Source organism: Mesoplodon densirostris, chromosome 8 (assembly GCF_025265405.1).
Source record: "Mesoplodon densirostris isolate mMesDen1 chromosome 8, mMesDen1 primary haplotype, whole genome shotgun sequence".
Classification (NCBI taxonomy): domain Eukaryota; kingdom Metazoa; phylum Chordata; class Mammalia; order Artiodactyla; family Ziphiidae; genus Mesoplodon; species Mesoplodon densirostris.
In genome coordinates, this window is record NC_082668.1 from 34,114,821 (window position 1) to 34,131,636 (window position 16,816).

The 16,816-nt window shown below is 36.8% G+C and overlaps 1 protein-coding gene across 2 annotated transcripts in view; it reads left to right on the forward strand.

The window, feature by feature from the left end:
• The window catches only part of ICA1L (islet cell autoantigen 1 like), a 73,109-nt gene extending 57,071 nt beyond the window's left edge, over positions 1-16,038 (forward strand). For both annotated transcript variants that reach the window (XM_060107061.1, XM_060107062.1), the window contains exons 10-12: positions 4,904-5,158; positions 8,092-8,181; positions 12,813-16,038. In XM_060107061.1, coding sequence (XP_059963044.1) covers positions 4,904-5,158; positions 8,092-8,181; positions 12,813-12,928 — 461 coding nt within the window. In that variant the 3' untranslated portion in view covers positions 12,929-16,038. The remainder of the gene's footprint in view (positions 1-4,903; positions 5,159-8,091; positions 8,182-12,812) is intronic.
• The last annotated feature ends 778 nt before the right edge of the window (positions 16,039-16,816 follow it).

Sequence of the window (16,816 nt, forward strand, 5' to 3'; positions counted from 1 at the left end):
CCGCAACAAAGAGTAGCCCCCGCTCGCTGCCACTAGAGAAAGCCTGCAAGCAGCAATGAAGACCCAATGCAGCCAAAAATAAATAAAAATTAAAAAAAATTATAAGGAAGATAAAATACCTTTACAATACTGCACTGTATTTATAAATACTGTACATTCATATTGTTTACAAGGTGAATCATCTATCAGTACCTACATCAATATTGTCTTACATAATATAAAACACTGTAGATATTATATGTATTACTAACATTAGACATCAAAAATAAAAAGATAATGTGAAAAAAATTCATATTTATTTACAGGTATAACGATTCATGCGTCTCTAACAAAGAAGCAGCAATATGATTGCATTATGGTAGCCTAGTGTAACTGCTAGACTGGATGCCTTCGGTGTTAACTCTGGGGCTCTGGATGGCCAGGGGCATTGTCCAATTTCAAAAGAACTTTAGAAGTCAGTCCCTTCCTGGCAAGGAACTTCCTGACTTCAGGGACAAAGCATCAGTGAAACCGATTCAGAAAAAGGGTTTTCATGGTCCATTCCTTCTTGTTGTACAGCCAGAAGACTGGCAGCTGGTGTTTACCTTTTCCCTTCAAGGCTTGGGGGTTAGCAGCTTTATAGATGAGGGCAGTCCTGATCATGCACCTGACTACATTTGCACAAAACAGAAGAGTTAGCCTATCCGTTCCTGCCTTAAATCCTGGTGCTCACTCCTCTTCCTTACTAATAAATGTCCCTAGTGGCATTTTTTTTTTTTGCCAGAATAGGACAGTTTTGTCTGTATTAAAAACCTGTTCAGGCAGATATCCTTTCATATCAATGATTTTCTTGATGTCATCTGGGAACTCATCTGCTGTATCTTTTTCAACACAGTTTCTCCTGTTATCTTGACCTTTTTTAAGCCAAACCCCTTTTTAAAATTATCAAACCATCCTTTACTGTCATTGAATTCTCCAGCATTAGATCCATCACCTTCCTTTTGCTTGAGATTGTCATATAATGACTTTGCTTTTTCTCAAATCATATTAGTCTATAGGTATGCCTTTCTTATAGCAGTCCTGCACCCACGTAAAAAGCTGCATTTTTAATATGAGATAAAAAGGTACTTTACCAAATATGCGAGGTTTTTGTACCTGCTGGCATAGCTGCAGTGATGGCTTCATGAATTTCCTTTTGTTTTTTTTTTTACAATGGTCCTTACCCTGGATTCATTTATCTTGAAATGGGCAACTGCAGCTGCATACCTCAATCTATGGTACATACCATGCATTTCAACATTTTCTTGTAATTTTCTGTGCTTCTTGGAAGCACTTCCAGCATCACTAGTGGCACTTCCTATGGGTCCTGTGGTGTTATTCAGAGTTTACAGTATTACCGTAAACATGAAAAATATGCAAGACTTGAGAGGTCAGTTTTTACTGTGATACACAATTTATTGGAGAAAGGAAATGGTCGTGTGGTGATGATTAGTGTCACATGGCATTTTAAGCTGATACTCCCAACACTTGAACTCACTGCAGTAGCAACCGGAGGTGGCTATGAAATTACTACAGTTAATTTTATGCAGTTATGATTTAATTACTGCATCTTTACATTTGTTTACATTTCTCTCAGCTGCAAATTGTGCCATATCAATGTTTGTGTGCATAAGTTTTGATAAATTTTAACTTTTTATAATAGATTTGTGGGTATTTTATGGTAGTAAATGATAAAAATAGACTAGTATGTACATATATTTTATGCATTCATGACATACCTAACTTTTCCTTAATGATTTTGATATTTCTTGACTGTGAGGTTCTTCTGTGAGTTTTTTCAAATTGTCACAAATCTCCAAAACTTTTTCCAGTGTATTTATTGAAAAAATCCACATATAAGTGGACCTGTGCAATTCAAACCCTTATTGTTAGAGTCAGCTGTATAAAATGGCCTTTTGGAGACTATAGAATGAGAACAAATCCACCAGGGAAGGAATAGGCTTTGGAATGTGAAAACTTTATTTAATTGAGGTATAATTGACATAAAACATTGTGTTAGTTTCAGGTGTACAACATGATGATTGGCTATGTGTATATATTGCAAAATGATCACCACAGTAAGTCTAGTGAACATCCATCCTCATACACAGTTACAAATTTTTTCTTGTGATGAAAACTTTTAAGATTTACTGTCTTAGCAACTTTCACATATGCACTACAGTATTAACTATAGTCGACATGCTGTACATTACATCGTCATGACTTATTTATTTGGAAGTCTTGTGCCTTTTGACTCCCTCCGCTCATTTTGCCTCCACCCCTGCCTCTGCCTCTGCCCTCCAGCACTGTTCTCTCCATCTGTGAGCTTGGGTTTTGTTTGTTCTTTAGATACCACATATAAGTGAGATGGTACAGTATTTGTCTTTCTCTGACTTTTTTATTGGATCTGGTTTTTGTCATATGCAAAACCCAGGTTAGAGGAGTTCGTTTATGTTTTCTTCTAGTATTTGTATAGTTTTATTTTTTATATTTAGATCTCCAATTCATTTGGAGTTTATTCATGAATATGGCGTTAACAATGGATTAAATGTTATCTTTTTTGCAAATGGCTATCCTTTATATTATTTTTTTTAAATGCCATGTTTGCCCCAGTAATTTGAGATAACTTCCAATCATATGCTAGATTTCTGTATGTATTTGAGTCTATTTCTGGACTTTCATAGAAACTTTTTTGTGTGTTTTTGTATCTGGTGGGACTAGTATCTTCCTCTTCGTTTCATTATTTTCTTAACTATTCTTGCATGTTTATTTTTCAATATGAATTTTATATCAAACTGTCTAGCTCCATAAAAAAGCTCATTGATTCTTTTATTGTGATCACATTAAATATGAAAACTGACAGCTTGCTGATGTCAAGACATCCTAAGCAGAAACAAAGGGCATCTTTCTATTAAAGTTTACTTGTCTATCTTTCAGATATAGTTTTTTCTTATAGGTTTTGAACATTTCTTGTTAAGTTTATTTCTGAATATTTTATTTCTTTTATTGCCAATATAAGTGACATTTTCTTTCCATTTTATCTTTTAACTGGTTATTATTTTGTGTATTGATATAATTTTTGCATGTTAACCATATATCCTGCTACCTTGCTGAACTTGCTTATAGCTTGAGTTAGTTTTATCATTGATTTTCTGGAACGTTCCAGGTACACCATCATGTCTCCTGCAAATAGAGATAGTCCTGTTTTTTCTTTATCAATTCTTGTGACTGTAATTAATTTATTTTGTTTAATTGCATTGGTTACTACCACCAGAACAATGTGAAATAGTATTGTTCCTGATCTTAGTGTCAATGCCTGTACTGTTTCTGAATTAATTAAGATGCTAGCTTTTGGACTGAGGTATATATTTTACAGTGTTAAGGAAGTATCCATACATTCCTGTTTTCTCAAGAGTTTTTATTAGGAATGATTGTTGAATTTTGCCAACAGGTTTTTCAGCATCTATGCCCTGTGAAAACATCTAGGCCTGTGATTTTTTGTGTTTTCTTCTCTATGAAAATTGATCTGTTTAAGCTTTCTATCTGTACTGGAACCAATTTTAGTAAATTATATTTTTCTCAGAAATTATTCATTTTGTCTAGGTTTTCTAATTTATTTACATAGAGTTGTACAAAATCTCCTGATTTTTTAACAGCCTTATCAAGGTATAATTTAAGTACCATAAAATTCACCCATTGTAAGGATAAAATTCAATGACTTTTAGTAAATTTATAGAGTTGTGCAACCATCACAATTGACTATTAGACTATTCCCATTACCCCCCAAATTCTCTCATGCTTGTTTGCAATTAATCCTTCTCCCACTCCCCCACTCCCGCCAGGCTAGAGCAAATTTTCATCTGGCTGAATTGAGAAGTGGGTGGAAAAGAGTGGTTCTTAGTTCAAGTACAATAGTCTTTCATTCTTTCTAAATTTTAATAGATTTTCTTGAGTAAATGTTTCTTCACTTGGTGTGTGTCCTTGGAACAACTTCCAGAGACTTTAAATGGTTGTTTTTAAAATCATTTTCACCAGTTACTTAAAACTGATGTGCGGGTCCCTAGACCTCATCATTCTATCATGCTGGAAGCCCCTATCTTTCATTTTTATTGATAATGATAAATAAATATTTATTAATGATAACTATTTTATTGATATTTAGGGTCATGATTTTTCTTGTTAGTTGTTATTTAAATATCCCATGGATTATGATATGAAATGTCTTCTTTATCGTTTTTCAGAAATTCCATTACCCTTCCAACCAAGAATTGTTTAATAGAAGGTATTAAAAATGTGCAAGTGGAAGAGATTTTTATCTTTCTGATTTCATTTAAAAAGTTTTCTCATTTTATTGCATTATAATCAGAGTATGTTGTTCATAATATTTCTGTTTTAAGAAATTGATTTGTGTGTGCCTTAGTTATAATTAATTTCTGTGAATTTTCAGTGTGTGCCTGAGAAAAAGGTACATTTTCTATTAGGGTTTGCTTATATTCAAAAATAACTACTGTGGTTTTTTATGCTGTTTAGATCTTTTATATCTTTACTTTTGTCCTCTTGGCCTGTTTTTTTACTGAGAGTGGTATATTAAAGTCTCCTGTTTTTAATTTATTTCAGTTTCTCCTTGCATTTCCTGTTTCTGTCTTACACAGATGGTTGCTTACATATTCATAACTATTAATATTTTCATTGTGAAATGTCATTTTGATCTGTAGCCTACCTAATTTGAAATTATTTTCACATAAACTCCTAATCAGTTTAATTGTTCATTAAAAATTATGTTAATAAAGTATGAGAACAATGAATCAAACTTGATTTGCCCTATATCCTACTCTCATTTCCTCAAAAAGAAATAAACCATTCTGTTTTTTTGTTCACTCAACAGTTGCAAAAGATGTACCAGTAGATTCATTGGAAGATGATTTTGAGAAGGAATTCTCATTTCTGAACAGCCTCCTAAGTCCTGGTTGTGGGAGTGCTAGTGAATTTTCCCAGGAATGCCAGGCTGTCTTTGGGAGCCCCAAGGCCAGTCTTACATCCCAGGAGCCTTCTGGGGGATCTGAGCCTCTTGCTCACTCCTCACGATTCCTTCCTTCACAACTCTTTGACCTTGGCCTTCATGCTGCTGGAGCTTTCAACAGTAAGTGTCTATGCAACATTTGGATACCCTTGAATTGTTGTATCTTTGTGAAGCAAAAATATGTGCCTGTGGATGCTGAAATCAACAAGGAGATTGAGTTAGCTTCTGTACTACTGGATAAAATCTGCAGTCACACCAGTCAACGGGAAAAATAACAAATATCATTGGAGTCTGTCAACGAGAGTGAAATAAGGGCTGCTTTCCTGCCACCTCCACTAAACCCCACATTTTTTCATTGACTTTCCCAGGTGTCTTCTCTACATAGAAAATCAGTGTCTTGTTTAAAACTCTTGACCTGCTAAGTTACCCTGCCTGGGGCAGGTGATACTGTTTCTTCCACCTAGCAAAACTTGGTGTGTTCTCTTCCTATGGGCTCAGTTAACAAGAGCAAAAGGAATAGGTCTGAAGCTGGTTCCACAGCAGCCTTCAGGGCAAGGCAGCGGGAATGGAGGGCTGTGGTGGAAAGCTGGGAGCAGGAAAGGGTCACGTGCTTTGCTTATATGTCAAGGACTCTCTCCACTCACCTGCTGTTCCACCATCCTGTGTCCAACCCAACACCTTGGGAATCATTTTGCTCCCCACTTCCATATTGGTTCCAAAGTCCTGTCAATTCTGTTTCTAAAACGTGTCTCAAGTTTCCCACTCCTCCTCCTCTGCCATTTAGAACCTCATTTGGTTTCCTGGGTTACTGTGACTCCTCCTAACAGGTCTCCCAAACCCCAATTCATCTTCCATGTTTCCTCCAAAGTTCTCTCTCTATGAAGCAGATTCAGATGTCAGAACCTTGCTTACATTTTTCAAAAATAAAGCACCATTGGCCCCAGGGTCAAACCTGCCTGTGCCTGCATTTCCACCCTTATCTCCTACCTTATTTCAAAATACCTGCCATTTTCGGTAACCGTACTGTTTCCAGACCCTTCTGAGGCATCTTTGCTCATGCCCCTCTTTGGCTGTAATGTTCACTAATAGAGCGTGGACTTGGGCCCAAATATTAGGTTCCCATCCAGTGTTTCCTCTGCCACACCAACCTTGAGGACTCCCTCAGTACTGCCAAGTGGAAGTGCTTTCTCCCTCCTCTGGCCTCCTGCAGTGCTTTATTGGTTTTCATGGCTGTGATCATAGTTCTTTTTTTAATATAGATTTTATTTTTGTTTATTTTTGGCTGCATTGGGTCTTCGTTGCTGCGCTAGCTGCGTCGAGCGGGGGCTACTCTTTGTTGCGGTGCACGGGCTTCTCATTGCGGAGGCTTCTCTTGTTGCAGAGCACGGGCTCTAGGTGTGCTTCAGTAATTGTGGCTCGTGGGCTCAGTAGTTGTGGCTCACAGGCTCTAGAGTCCAGGCTCAGTAGTTGCAGCACACGGGCTTAGTTGCCCCGCGGCATGTGGGATCTTCCCGGCCCAGGGCTCGAACCAGTGTCCCCTGTGTTGGCAGGTGGATTCTTAACCACTGCACCACCAGGGAAGCCCTGTAATCATAGTTTATCCTGCCTTATATCCCTGTCTTTCAGCCTCATAGCACCTCACGGTATCTTAATGCATTGTACTTTGTATTAAAATGCTTATGTTCATACTTTATCTGCAAGACCATCATGCTTTATCCAATCTTCAAGCACCTCAAGGGCATGATCTGTGGGGTGATTTATCTTGGTGCTTTCTATGACAGCAGCATAAAAGTTAGCTCAATAAATAAAATAAATATCAGTTAAATAATTACTCAGTACGAATTGGTTAAATAACCTAAAAGTAAGAAGAGACCGTACTATTTGATGACGAGTCCCCCTGTCTAGGATAATTCAGATGTTTTGCTTGTGGTAAAATTGTAGACAATTATTCTCGTGTGGCGTATCAATGGCCCAACAGTTATAAAGATTTACAGACTGATTCACTCTCTGCTATGAACTCCTGCTCTTTCTCCTTCACTTGCCACATCGCTAGCAGCACTGGACTCTTCTCTTATTTTCTGGCAGTACAATATCAACAGGATTTCTGCACTACTCAGAACGTCTGTCTTGGTTCCTGCCTGCCTGCAGGCTGATGGGATATTCCCACGTAATAGCCAAGGCAATTAGTCCTCGTGTTTGAGTGTCTTGCTGAGTCATCAGGCAGTTTAAACTGTTAAACTGCTCCCAGCACAGGACTCTTCCTACTTCACTAGTCTCTCCTTTATGTCTACCTCTTTTTCTCCTGTGATGTAGACCAGGAAGGTGAGCTGCCCTGAGAGTTTAAAGGTCTATGTTCTAGGAGCCCCAAGTAGGAACTTGGGCCTCAGATGATCTCTACTGTACAAGGAAGGTAGTAGGCCAGATAATCTAAGTTCCCTTCTAGTGCTGTTTTAATTATAGCATAAATAAGTTTTCATGTTACAGCAGACATTGCCCTGTGTTACTAGTATTCATAATGATACTTTTTAAGGAGTATATCATATTTCATCACATTTGTCCACCATAATCCACTTAATTCCTTCCTTATTGTTTTTACTTTTTCATGCTGCAATAAACAAAATCATGCATATACTTTTTCCTTCAGTTAAATTATTTCCTTAAGATAAATTTCTAGGAATGGGATTACCAAGTCAAAGGGTATAAACCTATTCATAGGTTTCAGGATTCTAATTGTCATGTTTATTTCCTCTCTTCCTGACTCCTTACAGCTTCTTTCTACACCTTATCCATTTGCCATTGTTTTAAAGAAAAAAAGCTTATATATTTATTTCAGAACCACTTTGCAAAATGTAAGAAAGTCTAACTCTAGCTGGGACTAAACTTAGATGATCTGAATAAAATTCATAATAGCAGATATATGTCTTATACTGTGGAATATTACCCTGGTACAAAGATTGGAGGACTTTTATTAGATATTTTTCCCTTTTCTTGTTTTGCTGATGCTACTTTCTATTTGATTAATAATGGATAATTCATTATTTCTCTTTGCCCAGGCTGGGCCTCCCAAGGGGGATTAGAACTTCCTCTTCCACACATTGATAACCAGTCAGTGCCTTCACAGAGTCCAAAGAAATTAACAAAATGTAAGTTATTTACTTATATTATCGTAAGTAATATGCCATCATATTAACAATCAGTCAAATTCAGGTAAATTTAGAAAAGGACCATGTTACAGTCTTCACCTCGTATCGTCCAGAAAAGTACTTTGTTACTAATGAATTAGAATGAAAGCTGTATCTAGCTATCCCTCACTGTGGAAGAATTGAATAGAAATTGTGAGCTGCCATAGTAAACTAAATTCTGTACCTTCATCTTTTATATTTTGTGTTAAGGTGTGTTGATAATGGATAATACCATTAGGGACAGAAGATGCTCTTTGTTTACAGAATGCCTACTGACAAAGAACGCGCCCAAGGCCTTAGCATAAGGCCTGGTATGTAGTAATTGCTAATATATATTGAGTACTTACTATATATATATTTTTAATTTATTTATTTTTGACTGTGTTGGGTCCTCGTTGCTGCGCCCGGGTTTCCTCTAGTTGCAGTGAGCGGGGGCTACTCTTCATTGTGGTGCGTGGGCTTCTCATTGCAGTGGCTTCTCTTGTTGTGGAGCACGGGCTGTAGGAGTACTTACTGTATTTTGTCTGCAGAGCTGGTCCATGTTGTAATTACCATGTAGGATATATGTAGAAAATTGACACATTCTCCGTCTTGCAGGATCTTAGATACATATTAATCTTAGTCACTGATGCTGATTTAACTTTTTAATTGGACATAATTTCAGACGTACAGAAATATTTCATAAATGAAAATGGCACAAAGAACACTTGTATATCCTTTACTCAGATTCACCTGTTGTTAGTATTTTACCCCGTTTGCTTTATGCAGGCTTGTGTGTGTGTGTAATGCGTGTGTTATTTTATCTGAACCACTTGAGGGTAAGTTACATACACCATGACCCTTTACCCCTTAATGCGGTGTTTCCTAAGAATAGGTATATTCTTTTGCACAACCACAGTATGGCTGTTAATATTAACGTAATCCTTTTCTATGACCTACCATGTATGTGTATTCCATTTTCGTGAGTTGACTCCATAATGTCCTTTATAGCACTGTCCCCCTCTGGGACAGCGAGTCTAGGGTCATGTATTGTATTCAGTTGCCATGTCCCTTTAGTCTCTTTGAATCTGAAACATTTCCACAACTTTTCTTTGATTTCTGGACATGGGCATTTTAAAAGAATATAGTCTCTCTGCTCCACTGTTTCTTGTTTTTAATAGAATGCTCCTTATTTCAGTTTTATTTGAGGCCTCCTTATAATTAAATTTAGGTTATTCGTTATCCTGAGTATCTAGTCAGGTTATCCTGACTAGAATACACATAGGTGATGCTCCTTTCTCAGGGTGTCACGTCTCAAAGTTGTCCCTCTCCCCCTCATGGGTGTTGTTAATGTTGACCACTCTATAGAGGTGTTGTCCAGGTTTTCTCCTATACAATTACTACTTTGTTTTATTTGATCCTCCCTTGCAATTACTAAGCAGTCTGTGGGGAGACACTTTGCGACCTTGTACATGTCCTGCTCTTTGTCAGAATTTCCACATAGATTTAGCATCCATTGTTGCTTTTTGCCTGATTCAGTCTTTATTGTGATGGATGAAAAGTGATGATTTTTCCAACCCTAGCACTCCCTCCACTTTTTTTTATTGTAAAAACACATAACAAAATTTACCATCTTAACCATTTTTAAGTGTACAGTTCAGTAATGTTAAGTATATGCACATTGCTGTGAAACGGATCTCCAGAACTTTTCATCTTGCAAATCTGAAACTCTACACCCATTAAACACTAACTCCGCATTCTCTCTCCCCAGCCCTGGTAACCACCATTTTACTTTCTGTTTCTATGAATTTGACTACTTTAGATACCTCAAATAAGTGGAATGTATTTGTCTTTTTGTAACTGACTTATTACACTTAGCATAATGTCCTCAAAGTTCATCCAGGTTGTAGCATGTGACAGGATTTCCTTTCTTTTTAAAGTTGAATAATATTTCATTGTATGGATATACCATTGTTTATCCATTCATCCATTAATCACATTTTTAAAACATCCTTCCTGACATATAATTCACATGCTGTACAATGGGCTCCTTCCACCATCCCTCAATACCCTGCCGTAAACAAAAAAAAAAACCCTCTTCTTCCCCATTTACGTATGTATTTATTGTCAGAATAGATTCCTATCTTTTTGATGGTTTATAGTCACTACTGTACTTAATCATTTTGGTGCTCAAATTGCCCCTGTGTTGACCAGTGGGAGCCCTTTCAGGCTGACTTCTGAATCCTTGTGGTATCAATATTTTAAATTTTTCAAATAGTTTTAGTCCTACAGAAAGGCTTGCAAAAATACAAAATATTCCTATATGTTTTCACCTAGATTTCACCGTGTTTGCCTTAGTCTCTCTCTACGTGTGTGAGTGTAATATATTTGTAATTTCTTCTGAACTGAAATTACTCTAAGTAGCAGGCATAATGCCCCTTCACCCCTAAATACTTAAGCATCTGTTTCCTAAAAAAACAAGGACATTCTTTCACATAATCACAATTCAGTGATCAAAATCAGAAATTAACATTGCCACACTGCTATTATCTAATCTATAGACCTTATTCATATTTTGTCAATTGTCCCACTAATGTATTTTGTAACAAAAGAGAAAAAGATTTTTTTCCTAGTCCAGGATCCAAACCAGGATCACACATTGTATTTAGTTGTCAAGTCTCTTTAGTTTCTTAATCTGGAAAAGTTCCTCAATCTTTGTCTTTCATCGTCTTGGCTTTTTTTGTGGTGTACACGCCATTTGTTCTGTAGAATATTCCTTGAGTTGGGTTTATCTGATGTTGTCTCATAATTAGATTCATGTTATGCATTTTGGCAAGACTAGCAGCACAGGAACGATGTTGTGTGTTCTTAATAAGCCGTATCAGGAGGCACATGATGTCTATTTCGTCCTATTGCTTATAATGTTAACTCTGATCACTTGGTTAAGGTGGTGCCTGCCAGGTTTTTTCACTATCAAATTACTATTTTATTTTTCCCTTTGTAATTAATAATCATGTGGAAAAATATTTTGCAACTGTGTGAATGGCTTATTTCTGAGTATCAAAGTTGCACCCGCTAATTTAGCATTCATTGATAATTCCTGCACGAATCGTCTATTGCCGTGGCTGTTGCCAAATGGCAGTCTTCCATCTCCTCTCCCCTCCGCCTTTATTAGTTACATTCTACTATATGGAAAAGCTTTGTCTTGTCCCTCATTTTTTACTTATTTGTTGATATGTATCATTGTGGACTCCTGGAACCCTATTTTAATTCTTCTAATGCTTTGGGATAAATCAATTGGGGAATCCATCGATTCCAAGCAAATCACAGATTCACAGCAGCCAATTCTGAATACAGCCACCCCTTAGGGATTCAGACTATTCATAATTATAGTTTTCTCTTCTTAAACTCAGTAAACTGAATTGTGCTAAATTATTAAAAATAGAGACTATAAAGTGAGTAAATTTCAGAACTGAACACGAAAAGGCTGAGGTATTGGGAAAGCTGCTATTTGCCTATAATCCTTTGCTGTACAGTAGAAACTAACACAACATTGTAAAGCAATTATACTCCAATAAAAATCTAAAAAGTAGTAAATTATATGACCATTACTTTACAGATGAGGAAGCAAGGGCCCCTGAAGTTAAATGACTTGCCCATTATTACTTATTAGTAGGTAGTATACCCAGGACTCAAAGCCAACATTTGTGTGGGTATCACTGACACTACCTTGGGGTTCCCAGAAGCAGAACTGGACACACAATGCAGCCTTTCACTCTGTCCTGATCCCTGAGGCTTGGGATCCCCACAGCCCAAACTCCAGCCCTCTGGTCTGTGAAAAGTGGTAACCATGATTGATTTTAAGAGAGGGTTGGTTGCCTTAGACTCTTCTGAGCAGGACTGCCTTCCATCCTTTGCCCACTGTGTCCCTGGCCTCATATGTAGGTCTTTAGATGGTCCCCTGGCTCTCAGCCCTGCTTTCTGGACCCCCTGGCCTTCAAGAGCCTAGCTTTCTGAGATGACCCACTGTCTGTGCCCTGCAGAGTTTTTTACTAGTCCCAGCCTTCAGCATAGATGTGTGTCCTTGACTGTCTGCCACACAATTTGTAGACTATCGATATATGCAGTTTTCCAGTCAGGTAACAGGAAGTCGTATCCCCACTCCATAATATATTTATCAAAAATTTTAAAGTACACATGGAAATGTGATAGGATTAGGGGATTTTCCCCCCTATGTCTAGTATTTTAATATTACTTTTATAATAAATATAGATTTTAAATACTAAGTTTACAAGTGTAATGTTCCTGCTTTGTAGGAACAAAGGTTAAATTTTGAACCTTATCTGAGAGCCTTCTACTACTTCCTGCCTTTTCACTTTTAATCAAGTCCTTTCTCAGAGCAACATGCAGTTACTTCAATAGCCTCAGCAAAGCATGAGGTTATCTGCATTAGCTTTTCAGAATTATCCTCAAGGAGACATAATTGATGTTTATTCTTGTCAGCTGTCTTAAATTTGATTCAAAAGAAGCATCTAGTTTAAAATCATAAAAGTGGTACAATAATGTGATTTTTAAAATCTGAGACTCTAATGTGTTTTTTTCTTTTTCAATAGCTCCCAACAGTGGTAACCAAGACATGTCAGCCTGGTTCAATCTATTTGCAGACTTGGATCCGCTTTCAAACCCAGATGCTATTGGACACTCAGATGATGAACTTCTTAATGCTTGACTGGTTATGATGCCACTTCAGTGGCCTTGAGACACCAATTTTGCAACTTACTGCCTTTGTGGAAAGGAGTTTATGTTGTCACCCATATCCGAAAACCTTATGTTTGCAAGGTTAGACACATGGAAAGGACCACGTTTTAATACATTAAGTATCTCTTTAATATCTTGGATTTGCAGCTGTTGATAATATATGGAAAATATTAGAAACTACTGAGTCTGAAATACATACCAAAAGTTAGTTAGTTCAAAAATAACAGCTAGGAATAATTATCAGTAGGAGTTGTGTTTATCTGTTTGGAAAGCCTTTTATGTATGTTGCCTTGCTGGCTGTGAGAATTCTATATCTAGAGAAAGGACAGCATGTAAACTGGGTTGTGATTTGGGGTTGGTTTTTAAATAAAACGGTGGCAGGGGGAATTCTCTGTTGTGGAAAATAGCACTAGAACCAGAGCAGTTTTTTCTTTAGTTAGAAAGGTAGAATAAGATTTGAGAACTCAATTTGCTTCAGTGAAATCACAGAGAAACTTGGTGCTTGTTTTCTCCACTTGGAGGCTAATAATATTCCTTAGTTTTTTTCCTCCATACAAAATCATGGACACCCCCCCCCCCGATTTCATTATTGAATTTTCTTGGGGAAGTAGCAGGATGATTTATTTGCTAAGGAGTCCATCCTCTGCATAAACAGAAAAATCTCTCTTCCCATTTTATAAACCACAAGAATGTCCATTCTATGGTACTTCAGACATTGTCCAAGTGTCTTCAGGCCTGATTCTTCACACATTGCTACTACAATGTAGTGTATTCATATGCTTCCTGAAAGAAAATGAGGGGAGGATACTCCCTGAGCAACTGGCAGTAGTACTCCTGAAATGACCCAGAAACTTCTGTCTATCTGAATGAGGGAAAAAAATTCTAATTAACTTACCCTGGTACAGATTTGCAATACTTATTACCCCACATTTCTTGAAATGATTTAACCCAGAATGCTTTCTGGCAAAGTTACAGAAAGCTCTATACCATCAGTAAGGGAGTGATTTTCCACTTTTCTGTGGGTGACATCGTCTGAGTGATGATTACTAAGGACAAACTTACCCTTAAAAGGTTTAGAGTCTAAGTACTGGAAGGAAGGCTATTTAATGAAGTTAGCATAGTTAGTTAGTTAGTTAATGAAAACATAGCCACTGTATACACACACTCAGTTTCCTACCCTTTTTTCCCATCCACCCTTTAGTTCTGAGGCAGTTCACCAGGTGTCTTATTTCGTCGTCCAGTCCATTGTGTCTGCGTAAGAAAACATTTTAACTAAGACGTTCACAGTAGTTTTCATTGTACTCCTAGTTCTAAACAGGCTTACTTATTATTTACAAGAGAACTGCTTGTAATCTCTGAGTCTCTGTATACAGGAAAACATTTTTTAGGAGTGGACTAGGGCAGGTAAAATGCACTCCACTTCCCATCCACAACAGTCTGGCCTAACTACAGTCTGAACTGCCCACAAGCTATTTAGAAAACCACAACTGTGGTCAAGTAGTGTGTAGGCTGGAAAGACCTTATCTGAGGGTCAGAAACATGGACTTAAGAAAAGGTTATGTAAATCCTTCCTTAAAATATTTTCACATGCTTATTCCTATTTCTTTACTTGGTTAACCACTAAGAAGCATTTTGTAACTCTCCCTTTTTACTCAGTTTAATGCCCCAGAATGCAATACTGTCTTTGTTCCACCAGAATTCAATCACCGGCGGTTACAATTATGAATCACTATCTAAATTCTATACCCATGGTTGCTCTGCGCTTTCAACTCTGAAGTACCTCAGAAGATGTTAATTTTATGTCTTGCGTTTTTGCCATTTTTCTTTCATTTTCACTAATGCATTTGTTCAAAAATATTTGTATAGCTTCCTCACATGCATGCAGAGCAGTCCTTGTTATTTCATGTAAACAAAGACACTCAACGCAGAGGAAAATCACTAGTCTCTCCAGGCCCAAATCCCAGACTATGAATGTGAAGGGGATACTAACCCCGATTTTCCAAGAGCAAAGGTTATCAAAAAATAGAAACATACACGGATTTTTATTCTTCAGTTCTTAATTTCTCTAACATTTTCACTTTCAACAGAGTATGTAGTTGCTCGTTTAGCCTCAAAGCAACATTAACTGCCTTAGCAAGTCTAGTTATAACTTCAGCAAGTCTGACTGCATTTTTGAAGTGCACATTTAAAACTTTGCTATTAAAATGAAGGTAACTATTCACATTTTCTCAAGATTATTTGAAGCTCAGTCATTAATTTAAGGTCCAGAAACAGAAATTTGGCCATATTACACCTAAAATAGGTATAATAGGAAACCTAAAATAAAAGACAAGCTAAAAGAAGAAACCAAGCACATATTCAGTAGGGAATGACAGGAAGGACAGGATAAACACAGAACAGAAAGGTGATCAGTTGCTTCCTGGTTAAATCTAGAATAACCATTCAATAAGTATATTAATTAACCTTAACCAGGAGTGGGCTGAGAACAACTCTTTCAAATAAATGGATGCTTTTTATATTAAATGGGGGGAAATATCTGTTATACTTTTTAATACCAAATAAGAATGCATTTAAACTTAGAAGAGCCCCAGAAGAACTAAAAAATTGCCTAATCTTTCTTCAACCACTTTATAAGAGAGGCAGGAGTACCAGGGCAGATTAAGATCAAATTGGTATAACTTTGTATTTTTTGAAATCTTTCATTAATTGTAAAATGTAACTCTGATGTGATTAGAAACAAACTGTATTTTAACAAAACAGGTTTCAGTATTTGCACAATGAAAAAGTGTTTGTATTTCAACTATGGATATTTCACATAACTATCTTTGTAGACCATCTGCAAATGTAGAGGTCTTACAGCATATGAACAAAGGAAGTTTGAACGTGCTATTTTTCTGAGCCTCTTTTAATAAAGATTACAAGATGGCATAAAACGAAGTTTATTTGCTAAAGTCTTCAACATAAATCCAGTTATTGTTTCTCTATTCAAAAACTTGGGTTTTACCTCAGGACCATAGTAATAAGAAGGCTGTTTGAATGATAATAGATACCACAGAATTAAAATAAAACCAGGGCAATTCATATCTTTGTGAGACTGATTCTTTCTAATTTACTTCATGCAGGAGGGACTTTGTAAGATATGGGAAATAACAGAATGTGTGTTCTTTGTGTAAATACTCTCAGTAACAAAACACAAACAAATAGCAGAATTTTGAGCCTAGAAGCAATAACCAGTGAAATATAAGCCATAACATTTAACCTGATTTGTTGAAGGGAGGAATAAAAAGCAAGGCAGGATTGATTGATCCAGTTATTTCTACCTTCCATAGCACTGGCAGAGCCCTGCATTTCCTTACCTTGAGCAATGAAGCAGACCCAGAATCTTGGGATATAGACATTAAACTAGGAAGGAAACACAAACTTTAAAATATTAACTAATTCAGCAGTATTGAAAGTAATGAATTTAAAACACAACAGTAAGGTATTTAAATATAGCAAAGAAAACCTATAGAACAGGATAGGAAGAAAAACGTTTGTTCGTTAGGATGGGTCACATCCACAAGCCCAACATAAAATTTCTTCCATGTTTTGTGTGCCATTTAAAAGAAGACTAAAGAGTTCAGCAAGAACTGTCCTTGGCATCTAAAGTCAAGACATGGTTCTCTACTCAGTGGTGTAAATAAATCATTCAGTGTCCAAAAATAAGTACAACCTGGAGATAAAGGTCTGAGTGGTGTTAACAGGTAAGATTTTGAAGGGCATGTTTTTACATTAAAGAAAAAAGTTGTTTTCTTTATCCCATTTCAAAGTAATACTCTCATTTAAAAGTCTGTAAAAGTAGATGACAAAGAAATGATCC